This window comes from Rattus norvegicus, chromosome 19 (assembly GCF_021556685.1).
Source record: "Rattus norvegicus strain SHRSP/BbbUtx chromosome 19, alternate assembly SHRSP_T2T, whole genome shotgun sequence".
Classification (NCBI taxonomy): Eukaryota; Metazoa; Chordata; class Mammalia; order Rodentia; family Muridae; genus Rattus; species Rattus norvegicus.
Genome location: NC_141552.1, coordinates 244,102 through 269,137, shown reverse-complemented (window position 1 = coordinate 269,137; position 25,036 = coordinate 244,102). Strand labels below are relative to the sequence as shown.

The 25,036-nt window shown below is 42.0% G+C and overlaps 1 protein-coding gene and 1 non-coding gene across 2 annotated transcripts; one reads left to right on the top strand and one right to left on the bottom strand.

Annotated features, from left to right (window-relative positions):
• Positions 1-3,094: 3,094 nt before the first annotated feature.
• LOC120098667 (U6 spliceosomal RNA) lies at positions 3,095-3,201 on the top strand. The gene has a single exon (XR_015644504.1). It is a non-coding gene; the product is annotated as a U6 spliceosomal RNA (small nuclear RNA).
• Positions 3,202-5,965: 2,764 nt separating this feature from the next.
• On the bottom strand, positions 5,966-24,225 carry LOC120098497 (uncharacterized). The gene is made up of 10 exons (XM_087595431.1): positions 24,123-24,225; positions 22,569-22,628; positions 22,349-22,482; positions 21,240-21,315; positions 20,946-20,985; positions 19,804-19,890; positions 19,064-19,156; positions 8,161-8,275; positions 8,022-8,071; positions 5,966-6,205 (listed from the first exon to the last, which is right to left on the bottom strand). The coding sequence occupies exons 3-10, from the start codon at positions 22,387-22,389 to the stop codon at positions 6,096-6,098; spliced, it is 612 nt and encodes a 203-aa protein (XP_087451557.1). The 5' UTR covers positions 22,390-22,482; positions 22,569-22,628; positions 24,123-24,225; the 3' UTR covers positions 5,966-6,095.
• Between the last annotated feature and the right edge of the window lie 811 nt (positions 24,226-25,036).

Sequence of the window (25,036 nt, the reverse complement as noted above, 5' to 3'; positions counted from 1 at the left end):
GTCTCAAAGGCATGTCTTAGAGGTATGCATCACAAGGCCTGGCTTAAAATTTAAAACCTTTATGTTGCAAGATACTATGCAGAATGAAAAAAGCAGCTCAATCTAGAAGGAAATAATTTTTCTATTTTAAAAAACTTGGTTCTTTGTGAGTTTCACATTGTTTTCCCCAAGAGGGAAATATTTTCAAACCAGATATTCAATTTTGTGTTCATCCCCTGGGATCAAACCCAGCACTATTTACCAGCTCACACCTGTCTGCAACTATAATGTCAGAGAATCTGATGCAGCTTTCTAACTTCTGCAGATACTAGGTATGCAAGTGGTTCAAATATACTTGCAAGCAAAATACCAAATACATAACACTTTTTAAATTAGTGTTTATGGGGGTCAGAAGACAACTTGTGGGAGTTGATCCTCTCCTACTACATGGATCCTGGAGATCAAACTCATGTTGTCAGGTTTAATGATCTTTACCCACTGAGCTATTCTACCAGCCTCAACATATTTAAATCTGCTTTTTGTTTATTAAAGACATGGCCTCAATGTGGCCCAGGCTGGTCTCATTGCTACATAGCTACGGATGACTCTGAACCCTTTCTCCTGCCTCTATCTCTTCACTTCTAGTTTTCCTCAGACCTGTAGCTGAGAGTGACCTGTTTCTACAGCAGCAGTATTCCAGCACACCCAGTCATGCCCATTATCTCTGCCTCCCTAATAGCTCCCCATTCTCTACTTCTCAGCCTTCTATAAAACTTCTTGAAGCCTGGTATAGTGGCGCGTGCCTTTAATCCCAGCGTTTGGAAGACAGTCTGAGTTCAGAGCAGCCTGGTCTATGAAGTGAGTTCTGGGACAGCCAGGGCCACACAGAGAAACCAGTGAGGGAAGGAGCAGCAGTAAACAAACAAACAAAGATAAAAAACAAAGCAAACTTGGACTCTGATGAGTCCTCTTTGACCCTTTGTAATCGGTCAGACAGATCGAAAACAAATTCACTGTGTGATGAGGGATGTCTGATCTGAGAGTTAATTAATAGTAGTAGAAACTGGCATGAAGGAACCTGTTTTTGTCAGGGCAGGCTATTGATAAATTAAAGTGGTCCTATGTGGCAAATAAACGCCAATGAAGCCATTGTACCTTTTAAACTTACTGTTATTGATGCAGTGTGTAGTTCAATTGGTAAAGGCCTTGCCTACCACAAAGCTCTAGTTTCAATCTCCAGCATAACATAAACCAGGCATCACTGCAAATGCCTCCAATCCCAGCACTGGGGACTGGGAAAGAGGAAGATCAGACATTTAAGGTCATCCTGTGCCACATAATGAGCTTGAGACCAGCCTAGACTACGTGAGAGCCTGACACAAAATAAAAAACCAATTTTGGCATTGTAGACAGACACAAAACATATTCATCTGCATTTCTGACAGAACCCCCACCATGTCTAGGGACATCTTTTATATTCTGGCAATAAATCTGTCATATGGATTTTATTATTATTTCTAGTAGAGTCTCACTATGTAGTCCTGGCTGGCCTAGAAATATGTAAATTAGGCAGGCTTTGTATTCAGAGATAGGCCTGTCTCTCTATCATGAGTCTTGGGATTAAAGGCATGAGCTACCATACCCAGTTCATATGCCACTCTAAGTATCAGCATGACTTTCCCATAATTTCTGATGTCAGAAACTATATTATAGGCATTGTGATAGTTTCTATGTGCTTGGCCCAAGGAGTAGCCCTATTAGGAGTAGCACTATTGTTGGAGTAGATGTGTCACTGTGGGCATAGGTTTTAATACCCTTGTCCTAGCTGCCTGGAAGAGTTTTCTCCTGTTTGCCTTCGGAATAAGATGTAGAGCCCACAGCTCCTCTTGTACCATGGCTGCCTAGACCTCTGAACCTGTAAGCCAGCCCCAATTAAATGTTGTCTTTATAAGAGTTGCCTTGGTCATGGTGTCTGTTCACAGTAGGCACAAAGCAGGTGTCCAAATGTATGCTGTGGTATATTATTTTCCTTTAAGTTAATATATACCATCTTGCAAGGAAGCTCATTAAGACCTATGATGGTGCTGCATAGCTTTTTTTTTTTTTGTTGTTCTTTTTTTTTTTTTTTTTCGGAGCTGGGGACCGAACCCAGGGCCTTGCTCTTCCTAGGTAAGCGCTCTACCACTGAGCTAAATCCCCAGCCCGGTGCTGCATAGCTTTAATCCCAGCATTTTGCCTCCCTAGGCAAAGGCCAAAGGACTTTTGTGAATTCAAACCTAGCCTGGTCTACATAGTGAGCTTAAGGTCAGGCAAAACTACATTGAGAGACCCCATCTCAAGCAAACAAAACAAACCCAGGATAAGCCTTCTTAATAGTTAGGAAGTAGACAACCTAGAAGCTTAAGGAAGTCCCTGAAACTAATCTGATGTGCTAGTCCCCTCCCTCCTCGTGTATAAGAGGTAAGAACTGCTGAGAAACACTCTCAGACCAAAAGAATTGTTTCAAAAAGGCTTAGACCAACTAAACTGCTTGGAGGAGACAGAACAACAGAGCTGCCCGAAAGGGGTACTTTCCAACCTGTTAAGCTGCTTGCAGGTTGTACTGTGTGTTCCAGTTTCCCAGCTTTCATGAGCTGGAGGAAGCCTCTGATGGTACAGCTGCCTTTGAGTCATTTCTGCTTCTGTAAGTCACTCCTCCTCATTCATATACTTTGTATGCAGCCCCAGGAAGCTCACTGGCCTACCAATTGGATTTGGTGGTATCCTTAACTTTGATCTGCTGGCAATTCCCTATCTGGGGTAAGTAGATGTTTGTTGGTATCCTCTCAGAATAATGTCATAGAACATATGTAAGTTGGTGAATGAGTCTTTTGTTTTCTAGATGTTATTAGATATATTTTATATATACATATATATATACCACATACACATGTGAATATATCCCCAGTTATACAACTATAAAACACATAAAACTAATGTAAGTCATGATTCATGATTTCTCACCTTGTGTATTCTTTGTATTCTCACTTTCCATGCTTGTCTTTTCCCCTTATATTTCATCTATAAGATAGGGCATTTTTAGTTACATTGGCTTCTAAGAAATATTCTGGACCATATGCTTGCATCAGCAGCACACATACCAAAATAGGAATGATACAGAGGGGATGAGCACGGCTCTTTCACAAGAATAAGACACAAATTCATGAAGCAATCCATGTTTAAAAAATGTAAGGAATGAAATATTCTGGGCATGATGGTGCATGTCTGTAATCTTCAGGCAGGAAAGGGAGTGGAAGAAGGGTCATGAGTTTGAGGCCAGTCTGAGCTGCATTTAAAGTTTCAGAAAAGAAAGAGGGGAGAGGGGAAGAGGGAAGGAGGAGATAAAAAGACTGTTTCAAAACAAGCAAGCAAACAAAACCCCTCACAAACACAGGAGGGATGATCCCTGGGATCCACAGGGTAGGCAAAACCAGACTCTCATTGGTTATCTTTAACCATACATGTGCTAACCCATACATGTGCACACACACACACACACACACACGTACCACGTACATACACATACATACACAAATGGATGTAATTAAAGTAAATATCTGCAGTAAAGGACCAACTTTAATTTTCAAAAGGTTAAATAATTATGCTTAAAATTAAAAATAGGACACACAATCCTAACAGGTTTGACTCAATTTACTCTCCAAACCAACAAAGTCAAGTATAAACGTTACTAGGAAAACTAGTAGAGAACATAAATTAGAAAGCTAGCTGATTATTCTTCTTCACACCTCTTTGGTCCTGGAATGGGACTCAAGGTAGAATCTATCAATAAGCAACAGGTCAGCCCCTGAAATTTGATACTCGAAAAATGGTCACATTGAAAGCTTTGTGGAAAAAAAAACTACATTCCCCCCTTCCCCCATGAGAGAGAAAATATCTTCCTGAGTGAGGCTGGCAAGCTGAATATTCTAGTATTAACTACCACCTGTTAAGTTGTCCAAGGTGGACGTCTGTCTTGGAATCCTATATTGTGGAAGGCATCCTCTAATGGGAGCAAAAAGGCAAGCATGTAACTTGCACTATCAACTTTCTGCTACAATAGTTTAAATAGAGTGAGAAATAAGTCGTTCGGGTCCCAGAAATACTGAGGGTAACAGGAACCAGTTGCTCTACGGGACGGATAGCATGTGGGGGCCCAACCCCTCACCTCTCGCCCTGGTCCATCCTCTTTGCATAGTTAAGGCTCCCTCACTCTCGCTCTAGGTTACGGAGGCCTGGCTCACCTAAAGAATTGGAAGAACTCCTGTAGGGAGGGTGGCAGGCCCAAGACTTCTCCACAGCTCTCCGCGGGGCACCATGCACTGCTCTCAAGCCCGGCTCTGGCGGACTTCAATGGAGCAATCACCAGTTCCCAGCTTTCGCGCCTCAGCTGCTGTTGGACACGTGGTCCCGTCCTCTTTCTCGCAAACGAAATCCCGTGGACCCGACGCTTTCCCAACACCAGAATCACCTGCAGCAGCGCGGACGCACACAGCCGTCCGACTAATGAGACTGCGACCGCCTTCTCTCCCACACAGGTTGTGCCACTGAGGCCCGGCCTGGCACCAGCTCAGGAAAGCCCTTGCCCTCCTCAGCTCAATCCATCTCCTCAGGTGAGCCAGTGAAGCGGGGCCACGCCAGCACCATAGCTCTGCCCCAGGAGAGCAGGCAAGACAGCGAAGCTGGACTGAGCTGAGCAAGACCTGAAACCTGGGAAGCTGAAGCCCTGGCCTTTCTCCTGCAACCCAGAGCCTTGTCAGGCCCGCACCAGTTCTTCCCCTTGGCAGCCTATAAACCTCGACGCCTGACTGGGTTTCCCAGCAAGGCTCACATCCGCTGGGCGGGACTTCCGGCCGAACAGTGTTCCGAGGACAGAAGGAGGCCAGTGCAGGGTGCCGGGTTTTAGATGGGGGAAAGTTACGATTTGAGGGTAATGTAACTTTAATATTTGGGACTTCCAACTTGGAAGGGGTCTTTGCTCCCTCCTGACCTTGCCAGATACCAGGCTATCTTTGGTTGCATTGGATATTCCATTGACGACACCCTTCACTGGGTTAACTCCAAAAACCATAATTCTTGGTTCTGGCCAAACTAGCTCCTCATTGAGTAGACCCAAGAACCAGAGCTCTGAGTTGTAAATGTGGTTAAGGTGTACCGTCGTTTAATATTAGTCCTGTCATGCTTCCTAACAGAATTCATCCAATGGGAGTGTTGAGAGATGGAGGTACTGTCAGAGGGCAGTCTCTGCTGTGCGAAAGTCACTTGATAAAGTAGACACAGCCAAGCAAGAATGACACACTGGTATCCGAGAAATAAAATCCCCATGGCCCCCTGCCCCAGCGCCCCTTGTCAAATATAACACAGGTTCTCACATAGGAGACAGCCTTTGATAACTATTCTATGCAGGCAATTCAGGGCTTTAAGATGCCGAGTCACATTAACACATTCAGCCGGCCAGCCATTAAGTCAGAAGCAGGTTCTGCTCCCGATTTTGAATTTCTAGTTTGCTAGTACTCTTCACCTTACAGAATTTTCTTTCCCATCTAACATGCTGATAAATGTTATTATTCCAGTAATGATTATTTGATAAAATGAAATTTATGGATGGGGCAACCCCATAAAATTTGAATATGTAGGCATAGTGGCAAAACTTTAGGTATATATAAAGGATGACAGTACAAGGGAATGGCTTTTGTTTTCTGATAAGGTTCCTGAAATGCTTCTTTTAAAGTTCTATTTTAATAAGTAATGACCTTTAAATGTCCACAGCTAAAATCCACATCTTAAATTCATTAATTAATTTTTTACTCTTTTTAGTGAAACAGACATATCCATGAAATGTAATTGCAAAACAGCAAACCAGTATTAATGAACTGAATTACAAAGAGCTAGCTTTGATTCTTCAGCAAAGTGATGCTTTCTCCTCACCATCCCAAACAACAAGACTATATTACAAATGAGAAAAAATTTTATTAAGGAAACAACTTAACTTCTGTCCCTAAACAGATGTTTACAAACTAAAGCACAACAGGAAGACAATTACAGTTTCAACCATTAACATATTACACGGGGTGCTTATTCTACAATTGGAAAGTTGCAGAAGTTTGTGACATACCACTATAAATATAAGTATTGTTAAAAATTACAAATTGTTTGGTGATTATTTTGATAACTTCTTGAGTGGCAGCTCCTGTAGGAAAAAGGAGAAAAGTGTTTGAAAAGAATAAATTTTAGGAGTTAAGTAATATATACCAGACTGGGCCTGATGGTGCATGCTGTAAATCCCGGCACTCAGTAGACAAAGACAAGTGGATCTCTGTGAGTTCTAAAGCAACCTGTTCAACATAGTGTATTCTAGGCTGGCCAAGGCTATACAATGAGACACTTGTCTCAGGAAAAAAAATCAGGTGTGATAATGAATGACTATATTCATCAGTCTGAGGAAGTAGAGGCAAGAAGACCAAGAGTTCAAGGCCAGTCTCAGATACAAATGGAGTTGGAGACCAGCCTGGTGCACATGGATCTAGGCTATGATGAATACACCATAGATGAGTACTAAAGACAGACAAACAAAAACCATAAAGAAAGCAAAGCTGTTTAAAATCTAAAACAAACATAGTTTAATGGGTCATAACAAAATAAAAGACTATAATAATATTTATTTTTGTTTGTTTGAGACAGGGTCTTTCTACATAGCCCTGACTGTCCTGGAACTCATTATGTACTAGGCTGTCCTCAAACTCACAGAGCTCCATCTGCCTCTGCTTCCCAAGTGCTATGATAAAGAAGAAAAGAAGGAAGAGTGAAGAGAAGTGGCTCACGTTTAAATAGGAAAAACCTCAGTGAATTGTGTTAAAAGTCATTACAAGACACATTAAAACTAAAGACCTCTACTTACACTCATTAGGCATCTCTGATTGTGTCTCCTAGAACCTGGCCTATCTAAATAAATAATAATTTGCCATTTTCTATGAATTTGCAGGTTACTTTACTATTTAGACATGAAAGAATGATTTTATGTAAATAAGTTACCCAGAATTAGGCTTCAGTTTGCTTACTTAAAATATGGCTTTCTTAGGATTACATTATTAGCATTCTAAACACTGACTATTAATCAAACTGATCTGCCTTCAACATCTAGAAAAGAAAATATCATAAGTGAACAGACCAGACTATTGGAAGTAACAGGCAGAAGAGTCACTTTTCAAAAGAGATCATTTGCTTCATGTTTTTGCTCCCTCTCCCCTTCTCCCTGATGTTAACATGTGGGAACCCGATGCATGGTATTAGAGATGGGGCTTCTGGGGAGTGATTAGACTATGAGGGTGGAGCCTTCACAAACGGATTCATGCCCTTATAAAGGAGATCCTGCTGGGTTCTTTTTATATGTGAGAGCAAAGTGAGAAAAAAAACACCATTTATGAGTCAGGTGGTGAGATCTCTCTCAATGGGCTCTAACTATGCTGGCATCTGAAGCTCTGAAAACCATAAGAAATACATTTCTGATGTTTATAAGGTCCGATCTATGCTGCAATTACAGTAGCTAACTTAACTGGAGCAAAGAAGAAACAGTGGGAGCAAACAGATAAAGGGAGTTTTTATGAAAGAAACAGCAGGTTTTAACTGGGCCCTGAGGTGCAAAGATCTAGGGCATGTCTCAGGAAAAGAAGGTACACAGGGCCTTTTAGTCTAGTTAGTCTTTGTTTCTAAGAACTGACAGAAAGACATGAGGGAGAGGAGGAAGAAGAAGGTCTGTGTGTCCGTGTACCCAGAGAGCTAAGTGAGGCTCATGATAGGTCTTCAAAAGGACTAAAGACTCCAGGAGTGGTTTGCTATGGGTGGCACAGGAAGTCGGAGGGCAAGGAGAGCAGTATGGAGGGCAAAGACTAACGTAAGCTTAACAGCCAGCTTTGCTGACCTCCCTAATCACAAGGGATAAGAAAACAAAGCTAATACAAATAATAACTGTATAATGACAAATAAATCATCTCGTCTACAAAACTCACCTCCCAGGAATGCAGCAATGGTGTGTGGCTCAGCAGCTCTGTACCGGCAACTACAGAAAGGATGGAGTATACAATTTTATTAGTTTCATAACAACAAGCTGGGAGAGTATTATCTCTATATGCTCTAAAGGATACTCACAATTCATGGACATAATCGTCCTTCACCATTACAGACAACCCATATTCCTGAAGGAAGTCAGTAAGACAGGACTTCAACTTCCCTATATCTTCTTCAACTTGATAGTTAGATACTCCTAAAAACAAGTATTATATTATGTATAATATATACATTTCCATTAAAATAAGTATGTGGGCTGGATATAGTAGCACACATCTTTAATTTCAGAATTTAGGAGGCAAAGGCAGGTGGAACTCTGTGAGTTTGTGAATACCCTACACTACCTAGTGAGTGCCAGGACTGCCAGGACTGCCAAGGCTGCATAGAGACCAGGTCTCAGGGAAAAAAGTGATTCAAACTAATGGTTATCTCTTACTTAGTTTCAGGTGGTCTAATCAAAACAGTAAGGTATGAAACTAAAGAACAAACATAAACTAACACTTGAAAATATAGGAAATCTGTAAATAAAGACATAAACTAAAATCTATCACAAATTTAAGTTCAGTAAATATGACTTAGTGACAGCATATAATAATTGTTGTTCTGGAAGATTAACACAAAATACTCAATAATTATTTCATAAAAGAATTAAAGAGAAAATACCTTACTTATATCCTTTAATTTAAAATTTTATTTTCTTACTTTTTGGAAACAAAGTCTTATGAATCCCTGCTAGTCTCAAACTTGTATGTGGTCAGGGTGACCCTGAACTTCTAATTCTCCTGACTCTACCTCCTGGGTGAGATAACAGCCACACACTTTCTCGGTGAGGAAGATTTCCAAACCTAGGGCTTCGTTCATGCAACAACAACAAACCAAGCTAGATCCCCAGCCCTTTGTCTCCAGTTCAAGTGATTTAATGGCACCAAGGACACTTATAATATATAACATTAATGTTATAATATATAACATTAGTAGATGCTGGGTACTCTTCTACATACCTCATGCTCATGCACTGAGTCAATTCTCCTAAGAACTCTATTAAGTAACCACAGCTATTTCTATTTACAGATAGAAAAGCTGGGACAAAGACAAATTAAGTTAATTAGTTCAGGAACAGCAAAGCTAGAATACAACACAAGCATTTTGTTGTTTTCTCATGTAGGAAATGTAATCCCGGGCTTTAGGAATGCTAGAGCAGGCATTCTCCACTAAGCCAGTCCAACATTATTCTTTCTCTTTGTTGTTTGGGACAAAGTCTCACTCTGAAGCCCAGCTGACCTCAGATTCCCAGCAATCTTTCTACTTCAGCCTCCTGAATGAACGCATCATACAGTGGGTAAACCAGCATACCCAGGTGCCAAACGTCTCAGCAGAGACTGAAGGGGTCTCTTAGATATTCAACTCAGTCAAGCCTTCAGAATCTCAAGCCCAGGTATGGTACCACTACAGAAGAACCTCCCTCTTAAAAAAGAACTGCTTCAGCTCAAACAATAAAGCACCAGAGGCAATTTATTGAGAGGCTGACAAGATGGGTCGGTCAGTGGGCAAAGTGCTGCTGTAAAAGCATGAGGATCCCAGTTCAATCCCCAAGAGCCCACTTTAAAAACTGAGCATAGTGGTACATATCCATAATCCTGTCACTGGGAAACCCAAAGGCAGGAGGACACCTAGGCCCTGCTGGCCAGCCAGCCAAGCCAATCTGTGAGTTCTCAGTGCAGTGAGAAACCTTTTCTCAAAAAATAATGTGAATAGGAACTAAAGAAGACATTTAATATTGCACACGTGTACACTCATGCACACACACACTTTAACCTGTTCTAAACCGCTATGTTTTTGAGACCGACCTACACACACACACACACACACACACACACACACACACACACACTCATATATTCTCTCTCTCTGTCTGTCTGTCTGTCTGTCTGTCTCTCTCTCTCTCTCTCTCTCACTAAAGTTGTTTTGAATGATTTGATACGTAAAAAATAACCAAAGTACATTTTAGTCAAATAATACAAATAAAACAATTATGTTTGATGATTCTTTTTTCCTCCTGGTAAAATTTGTTCACTGTGCCTATAAACTGGAGTTATTTTATTAGTTGGGGCAACTGGTTTTATTATCTACCTAGAATATATTACTATATAATAATCTTGCACAATTATGATTAACAATAAAAATATTCTGAGCACTGTGGATCTTTAAGATTATACAAGTTTTCCAATTATCACCCTTGCAGACAACAAAAAGTAATGAGCAAAGAAATCTTTGTATCTTTACAGAGTTCAAAGTTCAGAAGCCACTGATATACTGCTAGTGGGTTTCCTATTCCTTCGGGTTAAGCTCAGTACAAGTTATGGGAGTAAACTATGAGCTGGAAATAGTGGTACACATTTATAAATGATCCTCTGAAGGATGAAGCAAGACCAAGAGTTCAAGGCCAGTCTGTGATATACAGCAAATTCCAGGCCAGGCTTTAAAAACCTAAAGAGCTAGTTGTGGTAGCCACGTCTATAATTCTAGTACTTAAGAGATGGAAGCAGGAGGATTGCCACAAGACTGAGGCCAGTGTGAGCTCTACAGTAAGTCAAGGGCAAACTAAACTGTAGAGTAAAACCCTGTCTCAAACACACACACACACACACACACACACACACACACACACACACACACCCACAGTCAAACACACAGTCACACATGCACACACTCACACACACATACTCACACAGGCACACACAGTCACACACTCACACACACACTGAGTCACACACACACATAAACACACTCACACACGCACACACACTCACATACACAGAGTCTCACACACACACATATACAGACACTCACACACACATACACACACACAGTCACACATACACACACATACACACACTTAAACAGGCACACACTTATACACGCACACACACTCACACACACAGAGTCTCACACACACACAGTCACACACACATATACACATACTCACACACAGAGTCACACACACATATACACACACTCACACACACATTCACACTCACACACACACTTTAAAAAGACGACTATAAAGAGACATATCAGTGATCTACACATATTCAACCAACACTCCTCTCTAACAGTTTAGAATCAACAGTTTGAAAGTAGTCAGCCTTAAAAGTCAAATAATAGAGCACTGGGCTGGGGAGATGGCTCAGTGGTTGATGCACTGCCTGCTCTTTCAGAGGACCTGAAATTGAAAAGAGAATTATACGAATTCTAGGTTTAGAAATATAAAAATTAAAAGAATAAACCCCAAAAGGCCACGGACCCAGGGCTAAGCCCTGCAGCCAGAACTAACAGGCCATAAAGATAAAGGAGCACAAGAAACACTGTCCAGGCAGGACTGACAAGCCATAAAGAAAAGGAATGCAGGAACCAGCCTGAGTTAATGGGACTGATTCATGGGACGTCTGGCAGAAAGACATCTCCCCCCAGCTCACTCAGAGCCATCCTCCAGACCCTGATAAGCCCCTGACTTCTAACATGTACTCTTTCTGCTTTGTTCTCACTGCTATGTTTGAATGAGCCAATTGTATGTAACCACGCCAAAACCCCCTAGCCTTCTCTATATAACCCTCTGACTTTTGAGTTTCGGGGTCGACACCTCTGTCTCCTGCGTGGGATATGTGTCGGCCCGGAGATCTCTGTAATAGGTCTCCGTAATAAACCTCGCCTTTGCTTATTACATCCAAAATGGTCTCTCTGTGTCTGGGGTCCGCGATTTCCCAAGACTTGAGTAAGGGTCTCTCTGCGTGGGATTTTTCATAATGGGGGCTCGTCCGGGATCTTTGCGACCACCCCAGACTCCGAAGACCCCTTGGAGGTGAGTTGGATGTTTGTCTGAGTGTTTCTGTGTGAGCGGCGCCGCAATTGTCAGTCTGTGTCTGTCTCTGTTTTGGTTCCGCCGTGTGTGTATATATGTGTGTCTCGGTACCGGTGAAGTCTCACTCTGGTCAGTACTTAGAGAGTGGACGTGGAATCTCACTCTGGTCAGTGCTTAGAGAGTGGACGTGGAGTCTCACTCTGGTCAGTACTTAGAGAGTGGAAGTGGAATCTCTGGTCAGTGCTTAGAGAGTGGACGTGGAGTCTCACTCTGGTCAGTACTTAGAGAGTGGACGTGGAATCTCTGGTCAGTGCTTAGAGAGTGGACGTGGAGTCTCACTCTGTGAGAGTGGAAGTGGAATCTCACTCTGGTCAGTGCTTAGAGAGTGGACGTGGAATCTCTGGTCAGTGCTTAGAGAGTGGACGTGGAGTCTCACTCTGGTCAGTACTTAGAGAGTGGACGTGGAATCTCACTCTGGTCAGTGCTTAGAGAGTGGACGTGCAGTCTCACTCTGGTCAGTGCTTAGAGAGTGGAAGTGGAATACGTGTTAGTGTCTGTTGTCTGTATTCTGTTTCTGTGTTTGGTATCCCAGAAGCAGCTAAGGTTAAGCTGCAGTTTGGGCCAGGTACTGAAGGTACCAGGCATCTGTGAAAATTGGTTATAGGATGCTTTGTCTTGGTCTTGTTTGTCTGGTTTGTTTTCTGTGGTATTGTCGAGTGTCTTTTTGGCTTTTGTTTCGTTTTTGAATTTTGGACTGACGACTGTGTTTGAATTTGGACTGATGACTGTGTTTGAAATCTTGGACTGACGACTGTGTTTGAAATCATGAAACTGTTTGCTTTGTTCGTCAAAGAGTTTTACTTGGTCCTCTTGGTGCTTAAGTTAAAAGTTAAAAATAATTTGCTTGAGAAAAATTGTTTTCTGCCAGGGAGTTTTGTCTTTCTCTCTTGAGCCTCTTCCCCAAGGAGAGATGCCCCTCCCTTTACTCCCTTTGACCAACCTAGCTGCTGTTAACAGTTGTGTAAACAGACATTAACAAAAACCTTGAGGACAAAACCGCTAGTAAATAAAAAAGTTCCCCAGATTAGGCCTCCGACATGAAACAAGTATAGTGAGTAAGAAACTTAATTTTATGGACCCCGCTCTAGTGGCGGTGTGTTGGTTGATAGCCAACGTTAATTTTTAAAACATAGTGTTTTATCTGTGCTTGTGCTCGCAGCACACAGTAGAGGGGAGCGAAATTAGCTGCGGAGCTGCTGCAGCGAACATGGGGACTTCTCAAGTCTCACCCAATTTTTCTGGCTCTTCAGGAGCTGTTTAAAAGGAAAAGGCTTAAGGTAAAAAGAAAAACTATAGAGAGATTTCTTAGTGAATTGCTACACCTTGGTTTGCTATCTCTGGGAATCTCACTGTAGACAGCTGTGATAAGCTGGGGAAGATTTAAATTTTGCCTGGGAACAAGGAATCTTAAAGGTGGAGTTTCAGCCGGTATGGCACTTAGTGCGTAGCTGCCTAAAAGATCAGAAATGCTGTCAACAGGCTATAAAAAAGGGACAGGCTGTGTTAGAAATGCTACAGGAAGAATGATCTAAAAAGGCTGAGAGTGAGGTGGGGGAAGACTCTAAAGAAAACAAGAACAAGAAAGGAATTTCTGCTTTTAGTGGCCAGACCTTCAACTCTTGCTCACAGAAAGAGAGTGCTCATTAAGAAAAGTTCTTTAGGGAGCCTGCCTTATCTGCTGGCCCTATTCCAAGAGAGGAGTCAGTCTCCAGCATTAAATTACTTTTCTCACTGGTCATCATTAGCATGGAGAATGCCTTTGATCCTATCCCCACAGCAGCCAGTTCCTGCCCCTGTGGTCAAAATGTCCCAGGTTGGGGGACAGAGAAGCCCCTAAAATAGTTTCAAAAAAATCTACTACAAACTATAAAGAACTTTGTTTTGTTTTGCCAGTCAAAATTTAGAATTCAGGCTTTGGCTGTGGCCGAGGTCAGGATTAATGTTTTCTTTTCCATGGGCCCTTAGCCCACTGAGACAGTCTGGTAAAGGACTACTACTGCAGTCCTGATATTCAGAGACATGGAGAGAGCTATAGTTTTTTTTTATTAAAGGTTGGTACTATTGTATTAACAATCTCTTTATTAGATGTAAGAGACAAGAAGCCTCAGGTGAACTGGTTACAATTCTTTTGTCAGCTGCTTAGTATCTAACACCCAGGTTCTAATGTCTCTCCATCCTTTTGTTATTAGTTCTTACTGGAAGCCTAGTGCCATTTAGAGGATGGGTCTCTTGAGCGATAAAGCCACTGAGCTGACACTAAAGGAAGGTACTCCTTAAGGGAAAATCTAAGTCCAGAGAGACAGCCGGTAGTAGATAGGCTGCCCCTCTGCTCACTTTTCTGTTTCACAGACACAACGTCTTTTTGTCCCAAGAAAGCCTCCTGGCTTAGCTGTGTGACTAAATGCTATTTGCCCTCTTCAGTGGACCTCTATTCTCAAGATTCCCTTGTTTTCTCACCATCCCATTTGAGATTCTTGTTAGTAACTGTTACAGGTCTTCTTTACCACCGAGGAAAGACAGAATCCTACTAGAGGCCAGAAAAAGTGTTCCAGAGATGGATGGAAGGCCCTCACTTCTGCCTGCTCTCTTCAGACGCCTGAAGGTAGGGAGTGCTCCAGGTCTGCCGCCAGGCTCCAAGGGTGGGTCTCTGAGGGGCTGGAAAATGCCCCACTAATCTGGCTAAGATAAGGAAAGGATATAAAGAGAATGTTACAGAAATTTAAAGGGTTAAGTTAAGTTGCTGAGAGTTAGTACACGTTACAGAGAAAGAGGTAAAAAGAACAGAAAGCTAGAGAAAAAAAGAGACAAAAAGAAGAGGAAGTTAGAGAGATAAAGAGAGATAAAAGACAAGAGAGGAACATATACTGGCCACAGTAGTTAGGGAACCTAAGAAGATAGTACCTGGCAACAGAAGAGAATTCCTGACTAAAGATCAGTGTGCCTAATACGAAGAAAAAGGACATTGGGTCAGGGACTGCCCCAGAAAGAACAAGAGGGGACACTGGAGAGCCTCTTGGTGCTGGCTATGCACAGAGATAGAAGGGAAGCCCGCCCAGTTGTTTTGTGGATACAGGGACCCAATGCTCTGTGCTCCTATGCTCCAGTGGGCCAATATCCAAAGACCTTGAGTACAAGGAGCTACTGGCAACGAACAATACTTATGGACTGCCCGAAGAACAGTGGACCTTGGCGTGGGCCGGGTAACCCACCCACTAATTCATGGTCATCCCTGACTGCCCCTATCCCTTGCTCATGAGAAAATTGCTCTCCAAATTAGCTTGTGTGGGCTGAAATGGCTGGATGAGGCCATGTGTATACATATCTATAGACTGTATATGTGGAGCTTAAGACATGTCTCAGTACACCAGTAACTGATGCTGGGAGATGAATGGGTTAGTGCTTTTCTGCCTAGAACACACCATTCCTGCCAGCTGGGCACTGATAATTATCACCTGATCCAGGACTTAAACTGTGATAGAGTGGCTGATGTTTTGCCTTCGAATAGAATGTCCCAAAGGATGGGACTACTGGTCAGCTGCCATAGACTAGATTCTCCACTGATTGGGGACAATCTGGTCACCTTGCTGCCCAATCCTGACCTGGAGCCACCACAACACGAGTGTCAAGCACTGACAGAAGACCATGGGTGGAAGAAAGACCTCTGCGACTGGCTGATTGACCCCTGCTGAAATTGGGGGCTACCTTGCCCACAGACGAGAACAGTTCTCTTCATAAAGGTCAGAGATAAGTGGGTGCTGCCGTGGTGGACAAAACAATGTCATCTGGGATGGCTGAACCCCAATCCCCCAGCACATCAGCGCCACAGATGTCTTTGCCATCTCTTAGATGCCCTGATGAAGCCAACAACTGTGAGTACTATTCATTACTCAGGATATCAGAAGGAAGAGATTCAGTGACATGGGACAGTAACAAAACAGATAAAGTGGCTCGAGAAATGGCTATACAGGAGCCTATCCTGGTTACAGGTCTACAAGAGACAGCCACTGGGAACTGAGATTGGACTAAGAGATGGCCTCACTTAGAATGTACAACAGAAGAAAAGGCCCAAGTTGTTTAAAAAATAAAAGGACAATGACATACTTGGGGAGAAAGCTGTACCCCCCCCCCCCCCCCAGAGAACAAACAAAAGACTCACTTTGCCAAATAAAAAAAAATAGACTCATTTAGGAGATAAGAAGTTTGTCCAAATAGTTAAAATATATATAATAGACTTTAAGATTTTAGCCAAGAAAGACAATAAAAAAATATAAGATATGTCAATAAGTGAATGCTTAACAAACAGGACAAAGAGACCTAGAGAGTTTAATAAAAAGTCGAAGTGAACTTCACTGAGATAAAACCAGAAAAATATAATCACAAGTATCTCCTAGTGCTTGTAGATACTTTTTCAGGAATAGATAGAAGCTTTCCTCACCAAACGAGAGACGGCCTCTACAATCATCAAGAAGATACTGGAAGAAATCTTCCCCAGGTCTGGAATGCCCAAGGTAATCTGGTCAGACAACGGCCCTACTTTCGTTGCCAAGGTAAGCCAGGGTGTGGCCAAGTATTTAGAGGTCGATTGGAAATTACATTGTATTTACAGACCTCAAAGTTCAAGACAGGTAGAGTAAATAAATAGAACTCTAAAAGAGACCCTAAACAAATTGACCATGGAGACTGGCACAGACTGGGTGACACTCCTTCCCTCTTGCTCTCTTCAGAGCAAGTAATACCCCTTCCAGATTCAGCCTTACCCCCTTTGAGATCTTATATGGGGCCTCAGCTCCTCTGACTGTATTAGATGATGTTACTGAACCAACATGTCATAGTGCCATAGTAATAATGATTTGTGTGCCAGGCTAAAAGACCTACAGGTGATACAGAAAAAAATCTGCTCACAGCTGACAACAGCCTATGTCCTGGGGACCCCCGAGACATCCCATCAGTTCCAGGTCGGAAGCAGCTACACTGAGCCCAGACACTCGAGCCTCGCTGGAAAGGACTGTACCTGGTGCTGCTGACCACCCTGACAGCCGTCAATTCTCAGCCCTCACCAGCCGTGTACTAACTGGTTGGGCTGAAAGCTGGGACCTAGAGGGAAATTCAGTCATGTTTGTCCTGGGTTCTATCAAGATAGGTGTGGGATAGGCTTGATTTCTATTACAAATGATATAACATTACATATGTTAGTACTCCTAACACTTCTTGGGACTGTGCCTCAGGGATCACAATCTATATAAGTTTAGAAGTTCTAAAAGCTAGTCATGACCTTGGTATATAGGTTTAGATAGTGTCCAGATAAAATCCTGATGCTAAAGACTTAATAAAAAAAAAAGCTAAAAATTACTTAAGGCTATCTAGATGCTACAGGACAACACAAAGACATCTGCTGTTGCCCTACAATACAAGGCTTATAGAAAATTCAGAACTGCCATTGACTCAGATATAAAAAGAGGGAAGGACTTTTTAGCTGACCTCCAAGAATAACTAACCTCCCTCTCAGAGGTAGTCCTTCAAAATAAGAAAAGATCAGACCTGATATTCCTTAAAGAAAGAATCTGTGTGCTATACTGAAAGGAAAATGTTGCTTCTATACAGACCATTCAGGAGTAATTAAAGACTCCATAAATAAACTTAGAGAAAGGTTAGACAAAAGACAGACAGAAAAACACATCAGAGATGGTTCGAGAGCTAGTTTAGTAGATCTCCCTGGATGACTACCCTACTCTCTGCTACAGCTGGGCCATTATTAATAATTTTCTTGGTTTTAGTTTTTGGCTCCTGCGTGACAAACAGGTTAATTGCTTTTGTTAAAAATCAAGTGGGTGCTGTGCGGTTGATGGTTCTGAGAAAACAGTACCAGTCAGTTAGGACAACTGGTGAGACCAAATACGAGACTTGATATCAAAATTCTAAGATTAGAATTATTTAGTAGGAGAAGACGGGAATGAAAAGAGAATTATACGAATTCTAGGTTTAGAAATATAAAAATTAAAAGAATAAACCCCAAAAGGCCACGGACCCAGGGCTAAGCCCTGCAGCCAGGACTAACAGGCCATAAAGATAAAGGAGCACAAGAAACACTGTCCAGGCAGGACTGACAAGCCATAAAGAAAAGGAATGCAGGAACCAGCCTGAGTTAATGGGACTGATTCATGGGACGTCTGGCAGAAAGACATCTCCCCCCAGCTCACTCAGAGCCATCCTCCAGACCCTGATAAGCCCCTGACTTCTAACATGTACTCTTTCTGCTTTGTTCTCACTGCTATGTTTGAATGAGCCAATTGTATGTAACCACGCCAAAACCCCCTAGCCTTCTCTATATAACCCTCTGACTTTTGAGTTTTGGGGTCGACACCTCTGTCTCCTGCGTGGGATATGTGTCGGCCCGGAGATCTCTGTAATAGGTCTCCGTAATAAACCTCGCCTTTGCTTATTACATCCAAAATGGTCTCTCTGTGTCTGGGGTCCGCGATTTCCCAAGACTTGAGTAAGGGTCTCTCTGCGTGGGATTTTTCAAAATCAATTCCCAGTAACCACATGGTGGCTTATGACCATCGGTTATGGTACCAGATTCCCTCCTCTGGTATGCACTCATATATATAAAATACATAAATAAATCCTTTTTTAAAAAAATCAAATAATAGTTCCTCTAAATGCCCACAGAATACTAAAATTCTGGTCAAGTGGGTTTTCCTGTTTGTTCTGTTGGTTGGTTGGTTTGTTCTTTTGAGACAGGTTCTCTACATATCCCTGGTTGTCCTGGAACTCACTCTGTAGATCACACTAGCCTCACACTCAGAGATCTGCCTGCCTCTGCCTCCACTGCTGGGATGAAAACTGAGTACCACTCTACCTGGCATCAAGTCAAGTATTTATTCAAGATTTTATTGAGTGAATCTTATAATTCATGCCTATAAATACAATACTTAGGAGACTGAAAGAGGAAGATCACAAGTTCAAGGCCAGCCCAAGCTAAGTAAAATCCTGTCTTAAAACAACAAAACAACAACAAAGTCAAAAGATTTTCTTTGTATCTGGTAAATCAACTGCTGTTTTTACCTGGGTATCTGCCATGCTGCTTATGAAATCGATCAACAGCCCGCAACATTAGGTACAGGACTATCTCATTATCCGGATTGTCCATGCTAGAAACTGAAAGGGAAAGAAAAATCAGTAGAACTAGATAACATACACAAGCAGCAAAAGGCTGAATTTATCCTTAAGTTTCAGGATGTAAGAATATTAGCAAAAAAATTAAATATTTTATTAACATAAAGTATAAAATTATAAATAATACATTAAGATATAATACGGTGTCTGTGTGTATGTGTGTGTGTGTGTGTGTGTGTGTGTGTGTGTGTGTGTGTGTGTGTCTATGGACTCCTAGCTGGAGTATCTACCAAGTTAGAAACATGATACTAGTTTTGTTTTGTTTTTTATAAAGATTTATATATTTATTTTATGTATGGAATACATTGTAGCTGTTTTCAGACACACCAGAAGAGGGCATCAGATCCCATTACAGATGGTTGTGAGCCACCATGTGGTTGCTGGGAATTGAACTCAGGACCTCTGGAAGAGCAGCCAGTTCTCTTAACCACTGAGCCACATCTCCAGCCCAATATTAGTTCTTATATACAGCACACAATGCACTCAGTAATCTAAACACAATTTTATATAGTATATGTAAATTAAAATCATTCAGGTAAATGTAGAAAATACAAAATGCATTATTTTTAAAGCACCATTTATTCAACACTATTATACACATTTTATTAATATTTGGTTGTTATACTTACTAATTTCATCTTTGTTGACTGTATGCAAACCATACTCTTCAGCTAAAGACTGACATCTTACCACTCGAAGAAATGCAGAATTGCTACCTGGAAACAGTAAAGACTTCAGGATGGTTGTGACAACTGAACATGCCAAATTATGGGTCACTTTAAGAACAAGAAGTTAGGGCTACAAGATGGATCAGCATTTAAGAGCTGGCTGTTAATGGAGAGAAACTGAGTTCAATTCCCAGCACCTATCCACATCAGGTACCTCATGACTACTTATAATTCTAGCTCCAAGGGGATTTGACATCTCTGACCTCTGCAGGTGCACATATCCATACACAGACGGGCACATACACATAATTTGAAAAGAACAAAAAATTTGAAGCATTTATTTATTAAAAATTTTACTGAGTGGCCACAGTACTGGGGGTTTTGTTAGATATTGACTGTTAATGGTAAGAACAACTCCTGCCTTGGTTATATTCTCTGTTGGGTGTGTAAGAAAGGCTTAAAACATAATTGTGTGTGCCCATGCACCTGTTCTTGGGGTTCCTTCGCTTAAATGATAAGCCACCTTTCTAACCCTATAACTCACTTTATGAAACTGTTGCTTCTGTGTGTGCTCTGTCATGGATGTGCTTGCCCATACGTGAACAAGTGGTGGCAGAGATTGCTTCTGAGTATCTTCTATCAATCTCCAATGTATGATCTGTCTTTTTGTTTTTATTAGTTTCCCACCTATGTGCTTTGAGACAGGGTCTCATACAAACTCAAAGCTCACCATCTCAGAGTAGCTGACCTCAGGCCTCTTATGTTTGCAAGGCAAGCACTTAACCCACTGAGGTATCTCACCAACCTGCAACTGACTCAAAGAAAAATGCTTTTGCCTCCTGAGAAATTAGGGAGAAAACTCCAGAAACACAGCCATGAACTATAATGGCAAATTCTTAATTCCATTACAATCACTTTAACACAGGTCAAATAAATAGCTATGGCCCAGTCTTAAAATGTCCTTTATATTACAAGAAAATAAAATAAAATTTACTTAATGGCAGACACGCCCTACTTCAAGAATTTCAATCATTTAAAACTCCCAAGAACACCCTCTATAGCTTATTTTTATCAAGCAAAATAAGAAAATTAAAAGGACTTACAAAGCAGTTTTAATTCTTTCTCTGAAATGGACTCTGGTGCCTATGAAGAGACAGATGCAGGTTTTTCTCTAGCACGAACACACACAGGCAAACAACAATAGCACAGAGTCACTGGCTGTAAGATGAGCAGCTCTTCCCAAGAGCCGGGAAATCATTACAAACACACCTGTTCACTGGTAACAGGGTCTCGTTAGCGACAAGGAAGCCAGATGCCTTCCATCTCTAACCCTGCCCTGGATGTGTTCCACTCTGTAGGGAGCAGCACTGTAGAGATGCCATGTATTCACCACTTACCTGGCCAACAGACTGAAGCAATTTGGCAACAAGATTACCTACAGCAGCAGCATCTTTCTTTGCTTTCTCACGATAACTGGAAAAGAACAACAACAAAACCCTATAATTAAAGACTCCTAAAATTAGCAAAACTAAAGTTATCTTTAAGTGAACAAAAATTTACTTTTAATTAAAAAATATTTGGAAATATGAAATGTGAAAATGCTAGAGAAATGCCAGCAGTGGCACCTCTCAGTAGTTAGGTGTCGTTGAAGAGCTGGCAGGAGACTTTCGGAGTCCTCTAAAACCAAGACTCCCATTATACCCTGCAGCATCCAGATTAAATCTACCCAGGTAACACCCATGGCAGTCTTTATTTTGAGTCATTTTCTTTTAGTCATTAACCTTTTATAACTTAAGGAGTCAATGACTGTAGGTAAACATGGGTCTCCATGACTGTTACTTTTTTTGTAACTGAGGTACAGTGCTGATGAATCCAAGGGAACTGGCCTGGTTTCTTCCAGACCCAAATGTTGCCATACGGAGATGATCTTGGTCAGTGTTTGACACATTTTGGTTAGTTGTCCTAGTCTAAGAGTCAAAATACTGAAAATTTGGGAAAGGACAATGGAAGATAGAAACCAATCTGACTTTAAGGACATTGCTCAGAGGTAGAATTCTCGCTTAGCATGTATATGAGGACCCAAGTTCAACCCCCAATAGTACCACCTTCACCCTAAAAAGGTATGGCCTTACCTGGGAGAGACTCAACTTTAATACTGATCATTTTTACAGAGTCAAATATAACTAGATATTAAAGTATTTCATGATCTATACTATTGGACAGGATTTTCCTTGGACTTAACTTCAAGAAGGGAAGGTGTTCATATAACATATTTTCTTGGGTCCTCTGTTGAAGCCAGGGTCCGAGTCCCTCTAGGAGGCCAGATTTAAGTAGCCTGTTACACATAGTTTAAAATCAGTGATGAGGCACTGATGGTGCTACATTCCTTTAATCCCAGCTGAATTCAAGGCTAGCCTTGTCTACAAAGCTAATTCTAAGACAACCACGATACACAGAAAAACACCGTTTTGAAAAACAAACAAAATAACAACTAAAAGTCACTTACACATTCTGCAATTTTATGTATTTGCTTGCATATGCAATCATATTAGGAATTGTGCCTCGAACAGGTAATTTTCCTTGACCCTCCTTGGCCACAAATTCCTTTAAGGCATGAGCTAAAATCCAAAAAGATGGGGTCTAAAAGAACAAGAAAAAAATGACAGTGAAGGTGTGTATTTTGAGCTAGAGTTGAAGGCAATTTGAGTTTTCCTTTTTGCTGTTACCTGTTTGGTGATATTTATGCAGCGATCATCATTAAATATATCTTCAATACTGCTTGGGATCTAACAAAGGAACACAAAACATTTACTGAAATTAAGAATTCTGTCCACCTTTATTTTCAATATTATTTCTTCAAATAAGTTCTTTACATTTTCAAAGTGCAGTAAAATATCAACTTCTGATGTATTGAGTTTTATTTACAATCAGATTCTGATGGGAAAGAGAATGGAAGAAAATCCTTTCCTGTCCAGTTAACATTCCAGACAAGCCTTCCTATATCTCCATGGAGTAAAGGAAAAGACAAACATCATTTTATATACTTTATATCTGAAAACAACAAGGATTATGGACATCCCTACAAAGCTAGATTTAAAGCTATTTATTCATGGCGTCCTAGCTTATGAAAATCCTGAAATTCAGCACCCTAATTCCAGGCTGTTCAAAGAGACAACCTCTCTAATAAAAAAATAAGTTTATGCAATTTTATTACTCATGAGATCACCACACTAGTAAAGACTTTACAAACTATGGGCTTTGATTCTACCACTGTGCAGACAAAATAAGAGTTCTTAGTGATAACCTCTTGACTGATGTCTTAGCTTCCAACCCTACACCCTCTATTGCATTCCTAAGAGTCTACAGTCTTTTGAATGGTACAAGGCAGTGCTACACATCTTTAATCTCAGCACTAGGAGGCAGAGGCCGGTGAATCTCTGTGAGCTCCAGGCCAATATGGCCTACGGAGTTCTAGGCCAGCTATCACTATATATAGTGAGATCTTGGTCCTGCTAACTGAACCCCCAGTGAATGTGATTGTTGGGGGGAGGGCGGTAATGGGGGGAGGATGGGGAGGGGAACACCCGTATAGAAGGGGGGGAGGGGGAGGGCGGAGGGGGATGTTGGCCCGGAAACCAGGAAAGGGAATAACAATCGAAATGTAAATAAGAAATACTCAAGTTAATAAAGAAAAAAAAATCTTAATAGAGACTTAGGGTGAAAAACAGGAATAGAAACATCTCAACCTAAGATCAAACAGGAAAGCACAGAGGACAGACGGAAAGCTGTGAACATATCCTCTTATGATAAAATAGGAAGGAACAGAGCTGAGAACCAGCCTGAAATACTGTCCAGATGAAAACTGAGGCTGTGTCAGTGTGCTCTCCGAGCACAGAAGTATGTGGCAGTATCTGCAGTGTCCACACTGGTGATCTTGAGGAATGCTCAGTTGTTGGAGCTGTCGTTGGAGATTGTGAGCCGGTTTTTCAGAGATGGGTTATAGCCCATATCATCATCCCACAAAATGGTTGCCAGCCACTCTAGACCCTTCCCTGAAACCTGACAAATCAGCTGACACCCATAGCAGAAGTGCTCAGTGAAAACCCAGAGAAAGAAAGAGGAAGTCATACTGAGAGTCTGGGAGGGCTGCAATATCCCAGGGCCAGACTCTCTCAGAGCAACCTGGGATAGGACATCTTTGGAGAATGGAAGGGGGAAAATGAAAGGTTGGAACAGTTGAGGATAGAAAAGTTCATCCCTTAGAGAACCTTGGCACTCACATGCAGGGACAATCAGCAGCAGGAAGGAGGAAGTAAGCCTGTCCATGGCTGCACACCAGTGAGTGCACAGGCCCAGCTTTGGCTTTTCAACCAAAGTTTGGGTGGAGTCAGTAGAGATTTGCATTCCCTCATCAGGTGCTGACTCTGATGGTGTCCTATAGTTGTAGGACTTAAGAGGTATCATTCTATGGTTGGAGATGCAGGGTCCCTCAAGAGAATTCATAAAAGCTTCCCTCAGAGTGTATGTAACACACTAATAAAAATATATATCTGGCCCAGACCCTGTGAGAGAGAGACCCAACCGCCTGGTCAGGTGGGCACTCCTGAGGCTGCAGAGCAGAAGAGACCACCAACACTGCTCACCCCTGCCCACATCCCTGGCCCAAGAGGAAACTGTATAAGGCCTCTGGGCTCCCATGGGGGAGGGCCCAGGAGCGGCAGGACCCCTGCCTGAGACACCGCCGGAACCTGAAGGAAACAGACCGGATAAACAGTTCTCTGCACCCAAATCCCGTGGGAGGGAGAGCTGAACCTTCAGAGAGGCAGACAAGCCTGGGAAACCAGAAGAGACTGCTCTCTGCACACACATCTCGGACGCCAGAGGAAAAAGCCAAAGACCATCTGGAACCCTGGTGCACTGAAGCTCCCGGAAACGGCCGCACAGGTCTTCCTGGTGGCTGCCGCTGCAGAGAGCCCGTGGGCAGCACCCCACGAGCGAACTTGAGCCCCGGGACCACAGGTAAGACCAAATTTTCTGCTGCAAGAAAGCTGCCTGGTGAACTCAAGACACAGGCCCACAGGAACAGCTGAAGACCTGTAGAGAGGAAAAACTACACGCCGGAAAGCAGAACACTCTGTCCCCATAACTGACTGAAAGAGAGGAAAACAGGTCTACAGCACTCCTGACACACAGG